This window comes from Callospermophilus lateralis, chromosome 9 (assembly GCF_048772815.1).
Source record: "Callospermophilus lateralis isolate mCalLat2 chromosome 9, mCalLat2.hap1, whole genome shotgun sequence".
In the NCBI taxonomy this organism is placed as follows: Eukaryota; Metazoa; Chordata; class Mammalia; order Rodentia; family Sciuridae; genus Callospermophilus; species Callospermophilus lateralis.
The window spans coordinates 92,494,454-92,511,405 of NC_135313.1; the positions used below are offsets into that span (position 1 = coordinate 92,494,454).

At 38.1% G+C, this 16,952-nt stretch overlaps 1 protein-coding gene across 2 annotated transcripts in view; it reads left to right on the forward strand.

The window, feature by feature from the left end:
• The window catches only part of Plekhb2 (pleckstrin homology domain containing B2), a 40,501-nt gene that overhangs the window by 5,661 nt on the left and 17,888 nt on the right, over positions 1 to 16,952 (forward strand). For both annotated transcript variants that reach the window (XM_076866051.2, XM_076866052.2), the window contains exons 2-6: positions 4,496 to 4,540; positions 8,372 to 8,524; positions 9,316 to 9,418; positions 15,293 to 15,332; positions 16,757 to 16,846. In XM_076866051.2, coding sequence (XP_076722166.1) covers positions 4,504 to 4,540; positions 8,372 to 8,524; positions 9,316 to 9,418; positions 15,293 to 15,332; positions 16,757 to 16,846 — 423 coding nt within the window. In that variant the 5' untranslated portion in view covers positions 4,496 to 4,503. The remainder of the gene's footprint in view (positions 1 to 4,495; positions 4,541 to 8,371; positions 8,525 to 9,315; positions 9,419 to 15,292; positions 15,333 to 16,756; positions 16,847 to 16,952) is intronic.

Genomic DNA, 16,952 nt, shown 5'->3' on the forward strand with positions numbered 1-16,952 from the left:
CCCAGTAGCTGAAGTTTAGGTTGGTTTCAAGTTTGTACCTATATCTTCTCATATACCTAAGTTTTAGTATGCTTGAACCCTTACCTTAGAAGTTTGTTTTTTCTTTGTCTTGAAAAGGAAATCCTAATATCTAAAACAGTAAAAGCTGCACATATCCCTCATTATAAGCACAACAACCATTAGACTCATCCACTGAGGGGATATTATACAAAATAAAAATGTGTCAATATATATTTTTTAAATTAACCCCTAGGTCCTCAACTGGGTGAAATCAAATCATACTTCCATACTGGAAGAATGGTCTTTTTTCCAATACATTTTATATTAATGTGTCTTATTTTTTTTTAATATTTAGTTTTTAGTTATAGTCGGACACAATATCTTTATTTCATTTATTTATTTCTATGTGGTGCTGAGGATTGAACCCAGGTCCTAGCACATGCTAGGCAAGCGCTCTACTGCTGAGCCACAAGCCCAGCACCGCCCCCGCCCCATGTATCTTATTTTAATCTTTTTTTTTTTTTTTTTTAAAGTACCAGGGATTGAGCACAAGGGTGCTTAACTACTGAGTCACATCCTCAGCCCTTTTTATAGTTTATTTAGACACAGGGTCTGGCTTAGTTGCTTAGGACCTTGCTAAGTTGCTGAGACTGGTTTTGAACTTGTGATCCTCTTATCTCAGCCTCTTGAGCTGCTGGGACTACAGGTGTGTGCCACACTGTCCAGCCTAGTTTTAATCCTTTTATATTCAGGATGCCATTCAGTCTCTGTTGGTTCTAAGAACAGTAATTATTTGAAATTGACATGCCACTAGATGATTTGGCCACTAGATGCCCTTAATTTAGCTAGTTTCTTCTTTTTTGGTGGGGGTGGGTGGTACGGATTGAACTCCAGGGTAATAGATCACTGAGCCACATCCCCAGCCCTATTTTGTATGTTATTTAGAGTCCGGGTCTTACTGAGTTACTTAGTACCTTGCTTTTGCCAAGGCTGGTTTTGAACTAGTGATCCTCCTGTCTCAAGTTCCCAAGCCACTGGGATTATCTTTATCCTTTCTTTTTTTTTTTTAAATATGTATTTTTTAGGGCTAAGGCTATGGCTTAGCGGTAGCGCACTTGCCTGGCATGTGTGAGGCACTGGGTTCGATTCTCAGCACAATGTATAAATAAATAAAGGTCTATCAACAACTAAAAAAAAATTAAAAAACCCTTAAAAATATGTATTTTTTAATTGTTGACGGACCTTTATTTTATTCATTTATTTATTTGCGGTGCTGAGAATGCAACCCAGTGCCTCACACATGCCAGGCAAATTCTCTATCACTGAGCCACAACCCCAGCCTGGTTATCTGTGTCCCTTAGATGTGGATGTTTTTATTAGTCTCCTTTTGAATCTTTTTTTAAATAACATTTATTTTTATATGGTGCTGAGGATTGAACCCAGTGCCTCACACATGCTAGGCAAGTGCTCTACTGCTGAGCCACTATCCCAGTCCCTCCTTTTTGAATCTTGACTCAAATGGACTGGAATTTGATTCTGAAGTCAGTTGTTTAGTTTCTCCTTGTTGACATCCTTTGAGCCCTATGTATATGAAAAGAAACCCATCCTTCATACTAAGAAAACACCAAAGAAAACAGGCACAATATCTGGAAAATCAGATGTTGACTTATACAAATAGTGGATTATAATCAGAGATAGTAGACTTTATCTAAAACTGTCTTTCAACCCTTATTTTCTAGGTAATTTTCTTTTTTTGGTACTGGGATTGAACCCAGAAGTACTTAATCACTGAGCCACATCGCTGACCCTTTATTATATTTTATCTAGAGACAGGGCCTCACTAAGTTGCTGAGGCTGATTTTGAACTTGTGATCCTCTTGCCTCAGGCTCCTAGCTGCTGGGATTACAGGCATGTGCCACTGGGCCCAGCTAGGTAGTTTTCTTTTTTATATGATATTACGGGGATAGGAAGTTGTGATATAAATATCTATGATTTAGCGTACATGCATAATCCCTTTCACTTTTGTGTTCTGAGGTAATAATATTACTGTAGAGATATACTGTCAACAGCATTCCATTCTGTCTTTTATGTTTCACCTGTTCCACTAGAGGGTGAGCTACATGAATATATCTGCTTTGACTTGGTCACTGGTGTATCCTTAGTGTCTATATGAAGCTAAACACATAGTAGCTGCTGTAAAAGTCTTTGGGGCAAGGCTACAGATCAGTGGTAGATCATTTGCCTAACATGTGTGAGCACCTAGATTCACTCCCCAGCACCACAAAAATTAATAAAAATAAATATTATTTGTTGAATGAAAATACGATAGCATTATTTCTCTGTTTCAAATCTTAATGGAAGAATGATTGTTTTAGACTGTTAGCAGTTCTAGATTCAGCCCAGCTTGGAGGAGAGACCTATAATTTTGCTTAGTAGAAAGCCCTGGATTAGGGTGTTTTCCAGAGTTAGTTGAGTTGGTGGCTCAGCAGAATGAGTTCTGCTGTCTCAAGGGTCAGTTACCTGTGGGCTGGCCCATCCTGTTTATAAGGTGGCTGCCAGCAGCCGTCTGTTCACTCCCACTCGGAGAAAGTGGGAGAATAGCTTTCTGGATACAGTTTATTTGTTCAAGAACCTAAATGAGAAAAAGTTAGTATGGGAAAGATGAATGAATATCTTACTTCCTTTCTTGACAGGGCAGACAGCATGAATTAGACGAGATGGCAAAAGTTATAAGGAGAGCTAGTACCTTCAGAATAAAGAAGTTTTGAGATGCTGGAGTATAGGATGACAATATGGAACTTTTTTCCTAAATATTTGGAGAAAGATGCTTAGTACATGGAGTTGTATGAAGGAAACTTATTTGCATTTTGGCTTTCACACACCAGCTTTTGCTGCAGGATGCTAACTTTCCAAACCTTAGTTCAAATTAGTACCTCTAAATAAATTAAAGTTGAAAACAAAAGTAGTCCATGATCTGAGTTGCCAAAACTATCTGTTGACTTAAAAATAATAATAATACATGCACATTATTGAAAACAAGTGTGAATACAGAAAAAGGTATAATACGGCTGGTCACCCTCATGTCTGTTATAGCTTTGCCTCCTTTCTCCCCTGGAGACATACGTTCTCAATAGATTACATGAGTCCTTTCAGAACATATGGAGCAGGAGAAAGATGTGTGTGCTTGTTACATACGTTCTTCTACCTCATTTCTTCATTCTTTTTTGTTGCCTGATTTTCTACCCTGGATAGAGGTGCTCATCTGCTGTGGGCCATGCTGGATGTGTCTAGTATTTTGTGGTATAAGTGATGTTACTGTGAATATCCTTGTATATAAAAACCTTATTGAATCTTGACACATATTATCAACAAGGCAAATTGCTAGTAATGGATTTCTGGGTTAAAGTATATGAACTTTTTTTTTTTTTTTTTTTTTTTTTGGTACTTGGATTGAACTCAGGGATGCTTTACCACTGAGCTTCATCCTCAGCTCTTTTTATTTTTTGTTTTGAGACAGGGTCTTGCTTGTTGCTTAGAGCCTCGTTAAGTTCTTACAGCCTCACTAAGTTGCTGAGGCTGATCTTGAACTTGTGATCCTCCTGCATCAGCTTCCTAAATTGCTGGGATTACAGGTGTGCACCACTGTGCTTGGTACAGTTTTTAAATTGTGGCAGATTCTGTCAAATTCCCCTCCAGAAGGGTTGCAGCAATATTCATTCTCTGTCCTCTTGTTTGCTTTTTCTTCTGGCTGATGTCATGGAATTTTTTTGTGCCTATCTGATGATAGGTAAAATTGTTGACTTTACATTTTGAATTTTGTCTTTGAATTGAGAGAGAAATTGGGTACATTCTTCGGAATTTATTTTTGGGTTATTCAATTTTTTTTTTTTTTGTAAACTCTCAAGTGATTGCCTTTTCTTTATAATATATAGAAGCTTTGTAGGTGAAGGAAATAAACTCATTGCTGCCATCTGGTTGTAGTGTTTTTTTTTCCCCCAAATTTGTTATAAATCTTTTTAAAATTTAGAAGACTTTTATTTTTATTGAGTTAAACTGTCAAGCTTTTTCATGATGACTCCTAGTTTTCTGTTCTGACTTGGCTACTCTGCCTGCCATCACCAGTGTGGCACATCTGACTAGGCCATGTCAACCTGATCAGGTGTAAAGCTGGAACAACTAGACCTTAGGACCCCAGAATGTTATCAGAAGTCCCAAGTCCTTATCTGTGTTGAATCCTAGTTCCCTTAAGGCTGCTTCATGTCTGTTTACTCATCAGGGTGGGTGGTAAGACCGAAGCCTAGAATGGAAGGTGGGGTAGGGCAGGTATGAACCCCACTAAGAGGATATTTGGTAAATGCCAGGTGGTCAGTGGGGTCCATTGTCTTTGGGCTCTTCCTCAGATGACGTCAAAGGGGGTTTAGGATTGAGACTTAGAACAGATAAACCATTGTCTTTTTGGGTATAATTTTGAACTTCCCTTTTTCTTCTCTTAAGGTGAAAAGATGGCATTTGTGAAGAGTGGATGGTTGCTGCGACAGAGTGAGTATAGGACATGTGGGTCTGCCTTAGGTTCTGTGTCTATTTCTATTTGCTAAAACAGATGACTTTTAAAAATAAATCATAAAGTCTTATGTTTTTTTTTTTAAGAGAGAAGAGAGAATTTTTCTAATATTTATTTTTTAGTTTTCAGTGGACACAACATCTTTTTTTAAATTTTATTTTTATGTGGTGCTGAGGATCAAACTCAGTGTCCCGTGCATGCCAGGCGAGCGTGTTACCACTTGAGCCACATCCCCAGCCCCAAGTCTTATGTTTTTTCCTTAATTTCCTCTTTGGGATTTTCATAACTATAAAATACCTTTTTGTACACGTGGAACTCTTTTTTTTTTTTTTTTTTTCTTTCAGTACTGGGGATCATACCTAGGACCTCATACATGCATGCTAAGCAGCCACTATACAACTGAGCTGTATCTCCAGCCCCTGGAACTCCTCCTTACTTGTTGAATTGATAAGAACCAGGAAATGATGGCAATCCTTACTGTTTTCTGTTTCCTTAGTAGCATACTTTATTGTTAATGGTTCACCTGAGACTGCCTGAATCTGACTACACCTAGCTGCTGTACTATATATAGCATGGAGGTACTGATCATCTTGGGTTGGGAAACGCCTGTCTTACCTGGTGACTGAGCAGTGACGCAGATTCTGAAATATAGGAGGGCTTTGTAATTACTATGTAGAGGAAGACTGGATCTGAGGCAACAAGTTTATCAAAAGCCACAGTTTTTTTTTATAAATCTCCAAAGGGACTCCAGAAATCTTAAATTTCTTTTAAGAAAGTGTGATAGAGATCCACTCTCCTAGACTTGTCTCGGATCTTTCTTTCATAAGTAGTTTACCTCTGAGGCTGCCACTCCAAGTAAGATTCATCCTGTTTTAAAATAGAAAACTCACCTATGTTTATTAAAGAAATAATAGACTCTTTTGTTGCCCTAGAAAGAGCAGGATTAAGGAAAAGGTGACTACCACATTATTTATAATTCTAAACTGTGGTACATGTAATTGGTTTACTGTTCAGAGACATGAGGGGTGCCTGCAGAACTTAGCTAATATTGAGTCTAGTATTGAAGAATCAACTGCATACCTTGGATGGTTTATATAAAAACAATTGTCTATGAAGTTTATTTTTGTTCCCATTATAAATATTTTTCATGTACTCATTTAATTCTTACAATAGCTCCATGAAGTAGGTATTGTTGTTCCCATTTAAAATTAAGATTTTGTGAGATGAGGTAATTTGGATATAAACAAACTATGGAAGGTAGAATTGTTGCTGAAAGCTCAGTCCTTATCTCTGATGCCAATCCAATAACAAGGACATTGTTTTGAGAAAAAGAAAAAAGGAAGGATTATTGCTTTTCTAGCAAAGGAGAAACGTGGGAGACTCCTATCCCAAAGGCTGTGATTCTCCCATCTGGAGGGACACCAGGGTTGGGGTGGGGGGGGAGTTATATTCCAGGTGTGCTCTGTACAGATCCCAGGGCTCCCTGTTGGCTGTTAGGATTCGCTTGTTGATTTGTGAGATATTCATTCACTTCCCAGATCCTCAGTACACATCTTCTTCCTCTAGTGGATGTGTTCAAGGACTGTTAACTAGGGGAAGAAAAGGTAACACTGTATCCCTAATCTTGTTAGGGAAGGAAGAGAGAAAAAAAAACATGTTTTTTTTTTTTTTTTTTTTAAAAAAAACGAAAAACAAAACCTCAGAGCAACAAGGCCTATATTCAGAAGGTGAAGGAACTGTTAAGAGATTTATATTAAAGCTCAAGACTGAGTTCATCATTAATACTCTTTCTATCCAGAGATGATTGTTTAATTTGTCTGTTCTGTATGAACAGATCTGGAGCAGAACCACATATCCTCTCAAGGTCTGTGACAGTCTGGTAGTCTTAGCATAGATAGAGTTATTGTAATGTTGGATTTGTACAGAAAGTCCTTATATATTGGAGCCTCGACCTAATCTTTGTGAAGTTTGCTTGTTTTGGGTTTTTGGTTCCAGTCTCCCCTATGGTCAAGGACATGGGAGGCTTGTTTAGACCTTGAGGAAGTCTCCTCCTTTGCTGGTTCTTTGGATGTCTTCTGTTTTTCTCATTAGGCCCTATCACATTCTTGTTTGAGGACAATCATTTTCCATTACAGCTGAATGTAAATGGTGTAGACTTTTAGTGAACAGTAACTCTTTTAACAATTTTTTGTGTTCCTCATCAGCGCCCAGCATGGTGATATATATACACAAAATAGATGTCCAGATATTTTCATATCCTTGCCCATGGCTATTATAGAGATGTATATTCAACAGACTTTTTCTTTATGGCCAATTCAAACATGTGATTGATTTTCCTTTGCTGAAAGAAGAAGTATTAATCTCAGTAACATAAAATGAGGTGAGATGTATTACATTTACTGGTTACAGAACAGCAGAGATATACTTGTGCTTATGGGTAGGCCAGGCAGTCCCCAGGATTCATTTTCCTGTCATTGCTGCATAGGACCTAGTACTTGGCCTTCGAGGGACAGCCTGATCTGGGAGTCTGCAGTCAGGTCTTTGATTGCCTCTGAAATACTTCGACAGAACTCTGTAACCTGATGATTTCACCTGTTTTCATGACTCAATCTGGTAGTTTCTGCATATTCAGGCACTGCCAGTCACAGTGCTGGGTGCCACTACTAAACAGCGTTGGCAAGTGCTGTGACTACCCCTCCCATTGAGGAGGATGCCTGATGCAGGTAGTGGAAAGGCTGGATATCACGTTTGATATCAGTAGCAGGCAGGAGAGTGTAAACAGAAGTATGGGAAACAAGAGTTTTGCACATTGGCCAAGAACAGGCTAGGATGTGCAGGAACAGAATGTATAGTGGGCAGTGTACGGATGTGAGAAAGATTCAGGCATGGCTTATAGCTAAAGTTAGCTGCGGAGTCCGCTTTCAGGTTTCACTCTGGTAGATGAGGAAATTATAGCTTTATAAAGTTAATTGTCTAGTCCAAGTTACAAATGAAAGTATGGTCTCTCAAACTGACAGAAACATGAGGTAGTAGGATGTGCCAGGATAGGAGTACCCATTTATCCAGTGTCTCAGTCCTGTGTGTCTGCAACAATGCTATGGGCTTCCTATAAGGGGAAATGTTAGAAAAGAGTATATATGAAAGCTCTTGAGGAAAAAAAAAAAACAAACATTTTTTCCCAGAGAGGAAGATACTATTTTCATTACATATAGAGACTTTCCAGTCCAGCATTTTCAGATCAATTTAGCTTGTGTTGGGAAAGTTTAGGAAGTCAAAAACGTTTAAAGTTTAGCTTAATTCTGCTTGGGAAATTAGATATTAGCTATTTTTCATTAACTCAAGCAAACTTTTTTTCCCCCCTTAACTTTTTTATTTTGGGACTTGGCCTTTGGTTAGCAACCTGCTCAATGTCTACAGTACATGCTGCCTGCAGGCTGTAACAGCAGGGGTGGGTCAGGCCACCATGGTGTTTGTTTCTAACCGCTCCCCCCCCCCCCCCCCCCGCCCTTTTAAAAAAAATTTTTTAGTTGTAGATGGACAAAATACCTTTGTTTTACTTATTCATTTTTATGTGGTGCTGAGAATTGAACCTAGTGCCTCACACATGCTAGGCAACTGCTCTACCACTGAGCACATCTACTGCTTCCATCACTGAGCCCCTACTACTTCCATTTTGATGAACTGCTTCAGGCAGGTCTGTGCAGGTGTGTTTAGTAGACCACAGGAGAGTTTCCTTTGGTTCTGTCCTTAGAGGACAAAATCTTTTGTTTACTCTGCCCAAAGCCAACCTTTCCCATTTATTTTTTTAGGTACTATTTTGAAGCGCTGGAAGAAGAATTGGTTTGACCTGTGGTCAGATGGTCACCTGATCTATTATGATGACCAGACTCGGCAGAGTATTGAGGATAAGGTCCATATGCCGGTGGATTGCATCAATATCCGCACAGGGCATGAGTGTCGGGGTAAGCTACCACCTCCTTAGCCAACTTTTGTCATCTGTTCTTCCTCATCTTTTTTTTTTTTTTTTTTTTTGGTACTTGGGATTGAACCCAGGGGACCATGAGCCACATCCACAACTCTTTTTTATGTTTTATTTAGAGACAGGGTCTCGCTGAGTTGCTAATTCGCTGAGGCTGGCTTTGAATTCAGAATCCTCCTGCCTTAGTCTTCTGAGCCGCTAGGATTACACCTGGCCCCCTTCCTCATTCTTGATGGGAGCTGGATCTTTTTCCTTGCCTGAAGATCTTTTTTTAGGACTCTATCTGGGAGGGGCATCCATAGCAGGGGTGGAAGTGGGGCCCAGACCCTTAGATCATGATTTATAAAATTGGAACAGGTAGATTTTCTCATCTGAATTATTCTTCAACACGCATGCCTTCATCATTTGGAGAAGGAACTAGATTGCTGGGAACTTCAAGAAGGATGGAGCCACCCTAGACTATATTAATTTTATGACTTAGAAATTAGCATCTGTTTGATGGTGGCTCCATTGAAGATCTTAAAATCCGTGATGTCATGGTTTCCTACAATTATCCTTTATATTTGCTTTAAAAGAATAGTTTTATAAAAGTCATCTTGGCTGCTGATTTTTGCCAGTTAGTCTGGGTGTTTCTTTTTTGCCTTCTTGGTGAGGCCACAGGTTATTTCTTAAATTATAGCACTTGATTTTTTCGTTGTTGTTGTTTAATTTTTTCTTATCTAAGCTGTTAAAAAAATAAGCTTGTAAATCTTCCTTCATTCTTATTTTTCGTAGATATTCAGCCTCCAGATGGGAAGCCAAAAGACTGTCTGCTGCAGATTGTTTGCCGAGATGGGAAAACTATCAGTCTTTGTGCGGAAAGCACAGATGATTGTTTGTGAGTTTTGATTTCTTATGTTTAATTTAAAAACTATTTTCTGTCTTAATTTCCTGTGGTCCAGAAGGGAAAATAATGGGAGTGGAGTTTTCCTTCAGGCAATAGAATAAGGGACTCTGCAGATGCATGACAGAAATTTATCAGTGTTTTTTCTGATTCTAATTTCTTCCCCTCCAGGACTGCCTGGGCAGGAACCCATTCTGGTGAAATGGTAGAAAGTAATAGCTTTCTAATAATCACTTTGTGCTTTGTGTTTTCTTTTTAAGATTTATAATGGGTAATGGGCTTAGGTGAATGGTTTTTTCCGGTCTTATTCTTTTTATGTAAATATGTTTTTAATAAGCACAGACATCTGTATTGTGCAGCTTTCTTTGGTAGTCATTGTTCCGATCTGCTGTCTTTGAAGAAGGGATAGGGAACTAAACTGCAGGAGAAAAGCCCAACCTCACTAGTCCTCTGCCTGTTGACATTGCTGTTGGTGTTGGATCAGAAACTTGCCAACACTAAATGAAATTTAGGGGGAAGAATGGATTTACTCTCTCCACTTTGTACCCTACAATGGGTTAACTTTAGACATGAGAATTCACTAGCAGACATTACTGAATTACTTGTACATATATGACATTATCATAAAAGCCTGCAGACCACTTTTTTCAATGCCTATCCCTTTATTCACTTCCTTGTTCATCCTCAATTTAAACATTTGCTGTATGCCAAGTAGGGTTTATTTTAAATCCCATGTGGCTTCTTTTTTATGTTCCTCTGATTTATTTATTTATTTTTATTTTTAAATTTTTTTTTTAAAGAGAGAGTGAGAGAGGGAGAGAGAGAGAGAGAGAATTTTTTATTATTTATTTTTTAGTTATCGGCGGACACAACATCTTTGTATGTGGTGCTGAGGATCGAACCCGGGCCGCATGCATGCCAGGCGAGCGCGCTACAGCTTGAGCCACATCCCCAGCCCCTATTTTTAATTTTTTTGAACTCTTTTTTTAAAGTATTTTTTTTTTAATATTTATTTTTTAGGTGTAAATGGACACAACACAATGCCTTTATTTTTATGTGGTGCTGAGGATCGAACCTGGGTCCGCCCATGTGAGGCGAGCGCTCTAGTGCTGAGCCACAATCCCAGCCCATGTTCCTCTGATTTATATCAGTGAGTCTTTTTTCCCCCCTGGTGCTGGAGATTGAACCTAGGGCTTTGTGCAAGCTAGGGCAGCACCCTATCACTGAGCTACGTCTCCAGCCCCTATATCAGTGAGTCTTAAATAGCATCTTCTGAGAGAGAGAGAGAGTGGCTTTCTTGAAGATTAATGGAGAAATGATCATGTCTGGCTAATTTGCTGCTTTTATAAACTGTAACTCTACTACTACCCCTTAATAATTTAAGCTAACATATATTAAACACTTACTTTGTACTAGTCATGGAGCTAACTGCTTTTCAGATGTTGTTTAATCCTGTTCATATTCTATAAAGTGGGTATTGTTTTTCCTGGCATAAAAGGTTGAGGCATAGAGAGATTAAGTAACTTCTGAACTAGTTGTTATATGCTCCTTTAATAAATTAACATAATTTTAATAGCTTCAAACAAATCTACATGTATTATTACATTTCTGGAAGAAAGATGTTTGACACCAAATTCAGACACAAAGTGTCTGCAGGACCTTATTCTGCTGAATGCTTTAGGGAAGAATCTGTATCCTTGCTTTTTCTAGCTTCTAGAGGTCTCATGAATTCCTTCACTCTTGACCTCTTTCTCACTCCTCAAAGTCAGCAGCAATGTGTCTGTCTTCTCACACTGTCACCTTACTTTGCAGATAGGAAAGGTTACATGCCTCTAAGGACTTTTGATTGGTTTGGTCCTACCTTGACCAAATTATATAATTATAGATTATACCTGCATCTATAATTAAGGTTAAAGACCATCTCAAGGTCTTTAACCTTAATTATAGATGCAGGGTCCCTTTTGCCATGTTTGGAGGTAGACATCTTTGAGGGCCATCATTCTGCCTGTCAAGACTTTAGAGATTGGGCTGAGGATGTGGCTCAAGCGGTAGCGCGCTTGCCTGGCATGCGTGTGGCCTGGGTTCGATCCTCAGTACCACATACAAAGATGTCGTGTCTGCCGAAAAAAGACTTTAGAGTTAGTAGACTGGACTCAGGATTTGGCTCCTAAGCCCTTTGGTCCTTAACTACTCTGCTTTATTGTGAGCTGAGATGTCACATATGTGAAATGTTTCTTTAAATAATAGTGGGAAATATATCAAACTAGAATTTTTAGGTTATTTAATGAAACATGGGAGTTTTTCTTGTAGAAGAGGTAAAAATATGAAATATGTAAATAAAAAATATAAAAATATGAAATAAAAATGTTTTACCCGGAAGAGAGGGGAAGATCCGTTCTAAACCTAGATGGCAAAGTGTATATATGTATGTATGTATATGTGTGTGTGTGTGTGTGTGTGTGTGTGTGTCTGTCTGTCTGTCTGATTTTAGGGGCACAAATTGGAATATAAAGGATAAAGCTTTTTAAATTAGAGTAATGAAAATGAACAGAAACATTCTTCATTAAAAGAAAACTTGATAAATCACGATAGGAAATCACCTGGTGGCTAATTAGACTGGCAGAGTTGATCTCAATAAATGTGAATTGGCTAAATTTCCCTTAAAAATAGTAAAATCTGAGATTGGGAAGGAAACAAAGTCCAGTTACTTATTCTGTTAATAAGAAATATTCTTGAAACAAAATTGACACAGAAAGGCTTAAAAAAGCAGAATAGGAGACTTAGTTTGCTAGGACTGCTTAAACCAAGTATCATAAACTGGTAACTAAAAAAACAGAAATGGAGCATTTGATAGTTCTGGAGGCTGGAAGTCAGGTCAGTTTGCTGTGATGACTAAAAGACCCAACCAAAACAATTGTAGTGGAGTAAAAGTTTATTTGGGGCCTCATGGTTTCAGAGGTCTCAGTCTGTGGACAGCTGGTTCCATTTGTCAGGGCCTAGGATGAGGCAGAACATCATGGTGAAAGAGTGTATGTGTGTGGAGGGGGAGTGACTCACATGATGATCTGAAAGCAGAGAGAGAGTTTCCATTCATCAGATATAAATGTATATCCCAGAGGCATGCCCCAATGCCCCACCTCCTCCAGCCATACCCTACCTGCCTTAAAGGGATTAATTTACTGATTAAATTAAGGCTCTTATAACCCAGTCATTTCTCCTCTAAACTTTCTTGCATTGTCACACACATGAGCTTTTGGGGACACTTCACATCCAAACCATAATAGAATCCTTCCTTGCCTCTTTCTAGCTTCTTGTGGTTGCCAGGAATTCTTGGAGTTCTTTGACTTGCCAGCTGCACCACTTCCTTTATTTTCACATGTGCATTCTTCTCTTGTGTGTCTATGTCCAGATTTCCACATTGGATTAGGGACCAATCTTAAAATATGATCTCATTTTAATTTGATTTCATCTGCAAAGACCCTGTTTCCAAACAAGGTCATGTTCATAGGTTATGGGGATTTAGACTTCAGTTTGGACACAGTTTAATCCATAATAAACACTCTGAGTAAAGATGATGAAATGAATTGGAATGAGAGGGATAATATTTCACCACCAACAACAATTATTTATTAGAAGTTAAACTTCAAGCACAAATTGTGAACAGCCAAAGAAAAAAACAGACAGTTAGTCTGAGGTGTATCAATGTTCTTAACCCCATCTCAAATCCCAGAAGCAATAAAAAGAAGAATTAATTAAATCCTGCATTCTGGAGTGATGTTGATTAAGAGAATAAAATGAATTTTGGAAAAGCCCAGGAAAAACCTTTCAGAATAGATACCCTTGGGATCACAGCAGAGGCTGGAAGGTTTGTCAGTTTCATGCCAGGACACTGAAGGCATTGAAGCTTACCTGAGTTGGATAATTCTCTGACTGGTGATATGAGCCCTAGCATAAAACTTTGAAAGAAATATTCAGAAGAAAGTATACAACCCATGTATTTCAGAAAAGTCATATTTCATCACAGAGGAAATTTCTTCCTTTTCTGCCTCTTCCTTCTATGATAATAGAAAAGTGCTATGGGTCACACCTAGTTACCAAACTGTTGCTAGATTGGGGTAGGGTGGAATTCCCAGTTGGTATTAGATCAGGTAGAAAGGTGTAAAGGAGAAATAACTCATACCATATCAGAGTAAATAGAAGTTTTAGGTATCACTTCCCAAGTTAAACATTAGCAGTGTGCAAAGTAATGCTTGGCAACTATGTAAACCCACCATAAAGGAAAAATGAGGAAAGAATGCAGGTCTGAGAAAAAGCTAACAAGAGGAAAATAAAATCAAGGAATAGAACATAGTTTCCAAAAGTGTTGTCCTGGTTTTCATATTTAAAAGTATAGCCTTATACCCCTGTATACATGTAAGTGTACACACTCTTTCATCATCTACCAACTGTTATCTGGTGTTCTTTGCCTATTGTCAGTAGAAAGTATGCTCTGTGAGAGTAAGAATTTGTTTATTCTGTGCTCTCTTTAATCTGTAGCCTAGAAGGTTGCCACTATTATGGTGTGGGGTGGGGAGGTAGCAGGTATCATAACTTTGCCTAGTATACAGCCCATCTGAAAAGTGAACCACTAGTATAGAGGAAATCTCTGTGAAAGCAGGGAAAAAGATTCAAGGATTTGGAGTAAAGACCAAAGCTATGTTAGATAAAGGAGTTCAGAAAGATTATTAATATCCAGAAAGTACTAGACCCAAAAAGAGGTGTTTAGAAACTGACTTGCAAGAAAAACATTCTGAAAAAGTAGAGCTGAATTTGCAGACTAAAGCCACATTAGACTGTTCTACCTAAAACAACAAAACAATTTTTTATTTACTTATTTTTTAAATGGTTTTTCGTTTTAGATGGACACAATATCTTTGTTTGTCTGTTTATTTATTTAATGTGGTGCTGAGGATAGAACCCAGTGCCTCATGCATGCAAGGCAAGCACTCAGCCACTGAGCTACAACTCCAGCCCCAACAAAATGATTTATATACGATACATGATAATCTATAATGATACCTGTTAGCAATGTGAATGACATTTGTACATTGCATATCAAATCCATTGGGGGAATTTCACAACTTAATCATATTTGTTAGAAAACCAGAACATTTGAAAATAAATGAGCTGAAATTTCAACTCAAGGAAGTGGTAAGATTAGAATAAAGTGAATGGAATTAAGAGATGAGAGAAGAGGGATGGAGTCAGTACAAAAAGCGAGGGATGAACACCTGAGATTTCGTACTCAAATATCTAATTTTCATGACCATATAAGGGAAGAGTGGTAGATGTGAATATTGTTACAAACTTTATGTAGGACCACTTGGCAGTACTCAGTGAAATAAATGTTTTATCTTTTGACCTAAGCAGTTCCACTCTTTGGAATTTGTCCTGTATGACTGTTTATATAAGGCTAATAAGGATGTTAATAAAAGCATTGTTTTTAATGAGAAAATGTTGCTAACAGTCTACATTTACTCATTGTGTAGCCTTCCCAAAATGAATAGATCTGTATATAACATGAACTGACAAAACAAGTTGCAGTATAGTTCAGATTTATTAAAAAATGGATCAAATATTAAATTGTAAGCATATTTTAAAGTCTTATACCTACCGTAGATATATTTGTAAAAAAATAATCTTATATATGTGCATAAGTATATTATATATTCCTAGTGTATGTCTGAAATGAATTGATTGGGTCTTGGAGTAATATCTGAAGACCTATTCTTTTTTAAGCCTTTTCAGGAATTCTGATCCTAGCCTGGATTTGAGAATCATTGAAATGTTGCATAACCTCAGATAAAATACCCTTTTTCTTTTCTACAGGGCCTGGAAATTTGCACTGCAAGATTCTAGAACAAACACAGTAAGTTACTAATGGCATTTGCCAATAATTTTTTTTTTTTTTTTTAACATCCTCGATCTTGTGTAACAAATTGGGAAATAGGAGTTTGGGAAAGGAAATTGGGGAAGATAAGGCTTTCTTGCTCATCTAGCCATGAATGAGCAGAGCACCTTTTGCTAACAGGATTGTGCTGGGTTGTGCCAAATGTTTGGGCAGGAAGAACTGTCTTCACATAGACATGCAAGTTCCAGTGTTGTTTTCCAGAAATGTTTGTATATTTTAAACTTTGTAATACCTTGAATTCTGCTATGGAAAAGGCTCAAAAAGAACTACTGCATTTTTTTATGCATAGGATCTTAGGTTTGTAAAACCAAAGCATTTTGGGGACTTGTCTGTAGACTTGTTTCTGTTTTCAGGAGGTCACAGAGATAGCCCATTTGTAGAGCTTAGTAATGCCACCTTTGTGTCAGGGAGTTAAGGAAACTCACTCTGGTCATTGTTTTCATTCTTTAGATGTAATTTTATTTTTCTCCTATCTCTTTATGTAAAAAGAAAAGGAAAAGTAGATAAGGCTTACAAAAGAATTTGGGCCTTTCGTTGGCTCTGCAGTCCTCTCCAAGGAGACTTGGGCTTACAAAAGAATTTTTTTAATAAGTGAAAACCTAATAGCTAAATGTCATTGTTTTCTTTCTGCCAGGCTACTTTGCAGCTCAGTCACATTACCCTCCATACCATGAAAATTCTCTTTTTGGGTGACTTTTAATATGAACCTATAGTAAAAATATGAGGGTGATTCTTTGTATAGAATTTTTGTATCACCTGTGCGTGTGCATGTGTGCACACTCTGGGGATTAAAACCAGGGTCTTAGGCATATTTGGCACCCACTTTTTCAAGTAAGCTGTACCCACTGACCTGTATGGGTCTTTTTAAAGAGCTAACATTGTTTTCTTTTCCACTAACGGGTAATTTAAAGAATTTTTGTTTTAATGCAAAAACAGACTGAGTGTAAGATGTCTCTGCTACGGTTTAGACTGTGAACATAAGGATTGTCAAGTGGTGTGGTATCTTTTAAAAGGAGTTGGATAACAATGGTGCCTCTGGGGCCTTTCTGGATAGTGAGGGACCACCTTGTTCCTGAATTGAGGGGATGTCTTAATGGGCCAGTTGTCTCTACTGGATCAGGGAAAGTTTTTCTACCTTCCAGATAGCTGTAACTTTAAAAAAATATATATTTATTTTTTAGTTGTAGTTGGACACACTACCTTTATCTTATTTATTTTTATATGGTGCTGAGGATCGAACCCAGGGCCTCGCAAGTGCTAGACAAGCACTCTACCGCTGAGCCACAAACCCAGCCCAAGATAGCTTCGACTTTATGTCCTTTAACTTTTTATTTGCTAAGTAAACATCATGCTCTTATCCCTCATTGTCTTTTCTTACACAGGCTTATGTTGGCTCACCAGTCCTTTCCGAGGAGACAGTTGTGGCTGCTTCACCCCCTCCGTACACAGCCTATGCTGCACCAACTCCTGAGGTAGGGAGCCAAGCTGTGCAGGAGATCATTTATATGCTGGAAATTTGGGATTGAACCCAGAGGGGCTTAACCACTGAGCGACATCCCCACTCCTTTTTATTTTTTG